Genomic DNA, 5,806 nt, shown 5'->3' on the forward strand with positions numbered 1-5,806 from the left:
TCTCTCTCTCTCTCTCTCTCTCTCTCTCTCTCTCTCTCTCTCTCTCTCTCTCTTTCTCTTTCTCCCTCATTTCAGAAGGAAAAATCTTTACTTTCTTCTTTCTGCATCATCAAAATTCAATTCACACATAAGTGAAGACATCACCCATGGAATCATGTTTTCTCTTAGAAGTGAAAGACAAGGAATGAACAACAAGCAATGGCAACAGATCTTCATAGACTAGCATAATACAACAGCAAGACTGTGAACTCACTCTTAATTAAGTTATCAAACTCTTCAGCTGAATTCATTAGCTTTTCTTCAAACTAGAAAGGAAAAGAATACATGAAGATATCAGAGCAATGGAATCACAGAATGTTAATACTGGGAGGGAATTTGGAAATCACCTCAGACAATTGGGTGGTGTAATGGGTAGAACATTGGAGTAGAAGTCAAAAAGACCTGAATTCAAATCCTGCCTTAGGTCCATATTTACTAGTTGGGTGACCCTAGACATGTCGTTTTACTTCTTTGAGCCTGAATATCCTCATTTACAAAAATTAAGAATTTGGAATAAATTACCTCTTCCATTCTTTCCACCTCTACATCTATGATTCTATGTTGTTGTCATGAAACAGTTTATTCTCAGAATTCCTCTTTTATGTTCTTAATGTAAGATTTTGAGGAACCACTGAAAGAGTTTCTATTTGTGTAGGTTTAATCAATTGATATTTTCAATGTTAAACATTAAAACAGATACATTTTAATATGTTTTAATTAATTTTGAATATATTTTCACTTTTTATCTAAATTTATTTAAAATAACCATAACAAAACCTTTCTATAATAACATAACAAAGTTTCTTCCAATATTTCTTCAGCAAGAAAAGACATAGTAATTTATTTGCAATGTTAATCATTAAAATAGATTTTAAAATAAATTTAATTATAAATATTTAATTGTAAATATATTTTTATCTTAATTTATTTAAAATAACAATAATAACCCTTTCCATATTAACCTCTGTGCCACACTGAGTCTTCATAAAACCTCTGCAGAGCATAATACCTACCCTAGACTATAGAAAAAATAAAAAGAACTTTTCAATATTAAAAAAATTTGCTTAATATTAAGTTTACAATATGCAATGAGATTATACATCTGTTCACAAGTTAGTTGAATTTTCAATCTTGTGACAGAGTGAGAGATCAGGCTTAGCCTAGGATTTTAGGAGGCAGGTAGAGTTGGAAGAGACATTCGAGATTATCTCCAATCCCCTCATTTGACAGTAGAGGAAATGAAATACCAGAGTATCAGTTAGAGGGATGTGGTGTGGTGTGAATCATTCATTACCACTTGAAAGGTCATTACAAATTTTTCTAGCATGTTAACCTAAATTACTTATGTTTAAATGTTTAGAAATTTCACAAAGAGTTTTTGAAGGCCATATATATAATGAATCTGAACCTCCCCAACTCCTAACCAAATTTTTTTTAAAATCCATAAAATGAAGATGCTTCAGATATCTAGAAATAAACGGAACCACTGTTACTTGATATTTTTTTCTAACATGTTGGGCTTTAATATTTTTTTAAATGCTTACCTTTCACCTTAGAATCAGTACTGTGTATTGGTTTCAAGGCAGAAGAGCGGTAAGGGCTAGGCAATGGGGGTTAAGTGACTTGCCCAGGGTCACACAGCTAGGAAGTGTCTGAATCCACATTTGAACCTAGGACCTCCTCTCTCTAGGCCTGGCTTTCAATCCACTGAGCCACCCAGCTGCCCCCCAATAAATGCTTAATTATGATGATAATTATATGCCTTTCAATTTGCTTCTAAGACTCAGTTCAGTGTTTAAAAAAAAAAAAGATGGTGAACCCATTGATTAGACCCCCCCTTTTTTTTTTACCCTTGTACTTCGGTGTATTGTCTCATAGGTGGAAGATTGGTAAGGTTGGGCAATGGGGGTCAAGTGACTTGCCCAGGGTCACACAGTAGACCCCCTTTTTGAAGGGAATCATTCAATGAGTTCCATGTGACAAGTAATACTTGTTTTGAGGGGGAAAAGAATAAATCTAAGAAAGAAATTAAACATCTACCTCTACTCCAGCAACTGCTAAGAGCCAGCGCACTGATTCCATTCTGCCTCTTCCATTGAAGTAATGAAGTATGGGCTTCCCAGCCATGATTTTCAATTCCTGGTTTTCTGAAAAAGAGCAGAAAGTAGCAAGCTGACCAGGACCTCGAGATACAAGTTGTCCTTTTTGTAATCCTGACTCCACTGAAAAAAGCTGATCTAAGTCCAAACACTAAGTGTAGAGGGCAGACTGTGTAAGAGATAAGAGGAAAAGAAATTCATGGGAAGGGCAGGAGTCAGACCTCCCAAGACAGGGAGAAGGCAGCTGGGCATGGATCTATTTAACTCACAGAAATGTATTTGGGACTTTGGTGAGAAAGGACTCCTCAACTTAACCTGATTCACACAGGATATTTGAAGTGTATATGTAGAGTTTCTTTCACTGGGGAAGGAATGTGCACTCATATTTTATATCATTTATTTATTTTATTTATTATCATTATAAAAAGGTTGGTCATCAACTTCTGGATATCATGGATCTCATATAACTCCCTTTTTTCATTACGAGGGTTACCTAAGGGGTAAGAGTTATGGAGATTCGGGTCAAGCCTTCATCCAGGAAATTCTCTTATCAAAATCCAAGAAGCATAAATCAAATGGGAAAGTTTTCAGGGAGGACGAATAGCAAAGCAAATAATATGGACCTGTGATTTCATTTTTGTAGTGAACTCCCTCTGGTGAGGTAATCACTTCCACCAATAACAGACCTGCCATGGATCTGGGACTTTTGGTCTGAGAGTTGCCTAGGACACAAAGAGGTTAAGCAACTTGCCCAGGTTAAGCAACGCTGCCTTTAGGAGTCAGAATCAGATCCTGAAGCTGAAGTGGTTTGTTTATCTATATACAATTCCTCATTTCTTCTCCACTGTAGAAATCCCTTCCAATAAAATGTGCATGGCCAAAAAGCTGATTTCTAATTGATTTAGCTACTAGGAGCCATATGATGATCCAGGACTTACGACAAAAATAATATCCACCTCCAGAGAAAGAATTGTTGGAGTCAGAATGCTGGTCAAAGTATATGATTTTTCACTTTAGTTCATTTGGGTTTTGATTTTATGAGTATTTTCTTAGAACAATGAACAATATGGAAATAGGTTTTGCATGACAATACATTTATAACCCAGAAAAATAAATAACCTAGCTCCCTCCTACCATTGTACTTGTCTTACCCCTTACTCTGTCACATATTCTTTGATTCAGTGACACTGGCCCCCTAACCATTCTGCATACAAGACACTCCATTTCTAGATTCTGGGCATTTTCTTAGCTATTCACCATGCCAAGAACACTTCCCCTCCTCCACTCCAACTACTGATTTCTCTGACTTCTCTTAATCTCAACTAAATTCCTCCCTAGTATAACCTTTGCTAACCCCCTCTTCTTTCCAGTGCCTTCACTCTGTTAATGATTTCCTATTTTCCTACATATAGCTTGCCTTGCAGTTATTTAATTTTAGGCTTTCTTCCTCATTTGATTATAAACTCTTTAAGATTATGGACTATCTTTTGACCGTTTTTTTGTATTTCCAGAAATTGGCACAGTGCCTGACACCAAGTGCATACTTAATAAATGTTTATTGATTTATTAATTGACTAGTAGGAAAAGATATTGTATATATTGTCCACCTAGGTTTCTTTATCATGAAACAACAACTTAAGTTATTATCACATACCAGATATCCTTCAAAGAAAAATTAAAATAAATTAATAAATACATATAGTTTTAAATAAAAGGCTTCAAATATACCTTCTCTAAGGTCCTGTCCAACTCTAACATTCCGAGTTGATGATTCTAGACTTTTGTGTTTAATCCCTCTCTTCTTTTTTTTTTAACTTTATTTTCTTAGAATCAATACTGTGTGTATTGGTTCCAAGGCAGAAAAGTGGTAAAGACTTGACAGTTGGGATTAAGTGTCTTGCACAGGGTCACACTGCTAGAAAGTATCTGAGGCCAGATTTGAACCCAGGACCTCCCATCTCCAGGCCTGGCTCTCAATCTAATGAGTCACTTAGATGCCCCTTAACCCCTGTGTTCTTTTAGAAATTTTTCTATAGCTTGGTCTGTGATTGCAAGTATGTTGTTCATTGTTCTCACTGACAAGAAAAAAACAAATTTCTCTCAGATAAGATTCTCCCTCCCCAACTCCTTAGTCTCAACTGTGGAGGCAGGTGCTCCAGCTGATGTATATCAAGTGCTTGATAAATGGACTTTTAAAAATATTGCAAGAATCCACAGTTTTATTGATATGGATAATCATTCCTGTTATAGGTGGGATGGTGATACAGGATAGGGCCTGATGGAGAGATGGCCCAAGGTCCTCTGATGATCTGAGTGAAGGTGGGAAGCCCAGGTGAATCACCAAGTTGTGGTAATGAACACCAGGTCCAAGAAAGTATTTGAAATTCATCTAAACATCCAACTCCCACACAACAGTGCCCAAGGATAAGTGAATCAAGTGAGAAGTTGTGAATTGAATTACACAGCCACTCTGGCTGCTTATCCTGGGTTAAGTTGATAGACAATGCTATAGACCAGTGATTCCCAAGCTTTTTTGGCCTACCGCTCCCTTTCAGAAAAAATATTACTTAGCCCCCTGGAAATTATGAAAATATTTATTGAACTCAGAATAGAATGTAATACAAAAAAAGTGTGGCCATCACCGCTTCACTGGATCACTGCAGCACCCACCAGGGGGCGGTGGCGCCCACTTTGGGAATCACTGCTATAGACTAAGTGAATAACACTGATGACTGCGATTTGACTTTGTTTGAACAATCCCTTTCCCTGAAATCCAAAGGATATGGTGAATGAGCCTTAAGACAATAAAGACATTCACTTAAGTAAGCCTTTAAGATTTAATTATAACAAACTTAGGGAAGGAATAAGGTTGAAGGAAAGTGGGGTTAGGAAAGCTCACTAAACTACGGATGATCAGGTTTGTCAATTGAAGGATAATCAGGTTTGAGATTGTCTGTTGGAGAGGTTTATCCTCTCTGTGGCCTTAGCCAGATTGATTGAGTGTTGATGTTGTTCTTCCTTGGTGTTCAAATGATTAATATATAACACAGCTTTGTCCAGAAGTTGAGGATGAGGAACAGGATGCAGGTAACCTAAGTAGATTTGGTTTGGCCTACCCATCCAACCAACCCAGGTCCCTTATCAGGAATGAGAGAGCTTCCTGTTCAAATTTCTCCCTTTTATAAAAAGTCTTGGCAGTAACTGCTTTTTGCCTTCTGTCTCATGGCGTCTGGGTTGGTTCTCAATTCTAAAACTGTTGAGTGTCACTCATCCTGTTCTCCATTTTCTGTAGCAAAATATTACATTCCATCAATGCAGATGTAAACCTTTGTATTTGGAAGGTATTAGTGAATTGCTGTGGTTGAAAAAGAATTATCACAGGATGGCTAAACTGGTGATGAATCTCTCTAATCTCAGTAAGATTTGTCCTTGGATGGCAAATAGCCCATCACTGGACCTATATTCAAAGCACCTGTCCCTTCCTCTCCATTAGTTCTCTCTCACTCTAGAGCAGGGGTCGGCGAAGTATGGCTCTCAAGCCATATCTGGCTCTTTTTGAGGGCCAGATGTGGCTCTTTCAGCAGGAGCCATAAAGTCAATTTTTTTTTTCAGGCGCTGTTACAGGAGCGCACTGTGAGCACTGTACAGCTCTTGCGAAATTACATTTT

The 5,806-nt window shown here is 37.3% G+C and overlaps 1 protein-coding gene across 1 annotated transcript in view; it reads right to left on the reverse strand.

Moving 5' to 3' along the window:
- The window catches only part of LOC123246490 (glutathione S-transferase A1-like), a 12,959-nt gene extending 10,768 nt beyond the window's left edge, over positions 1 to 2,191 (reverse strand). Inside the window, exons 1-2 of the mRNA XM_044675368.1 lie at positions 2,080 to 2,191; positions 243 to 305 (exon numbers count right to left, since the gene is read on the reverse strand). Coding sequence (XP_044531303.1) covers positions 243 to 305; positions 2,080 to 2,166 — 150 coding nt within the window. The 5' untranslated portion in view covers positions 2,167 to 2,191. The remainder of the gene's footprint in view (positions 1 to 242; positions 306 to 2,079) is intronic.
- Between the last annotated feature and the right edge of the window lie 3,615 nt (positions 2,192 to 5,806).

The sequence above is a fragment of the Gracilinanus agilis genome, chromosome 4 (assembly GCF_016433145.1).
Source record: "Gracilinanus agilis isolate LMUSP501 chromosome 4, AgileGrace, whole genome shotgun sequence".
NCBI lineage: Eukaryota > Metazoa > Chordata > Mammalia > Didelphimorphia > Didelphidae > Gracilinanus > Gracilinanus agilis.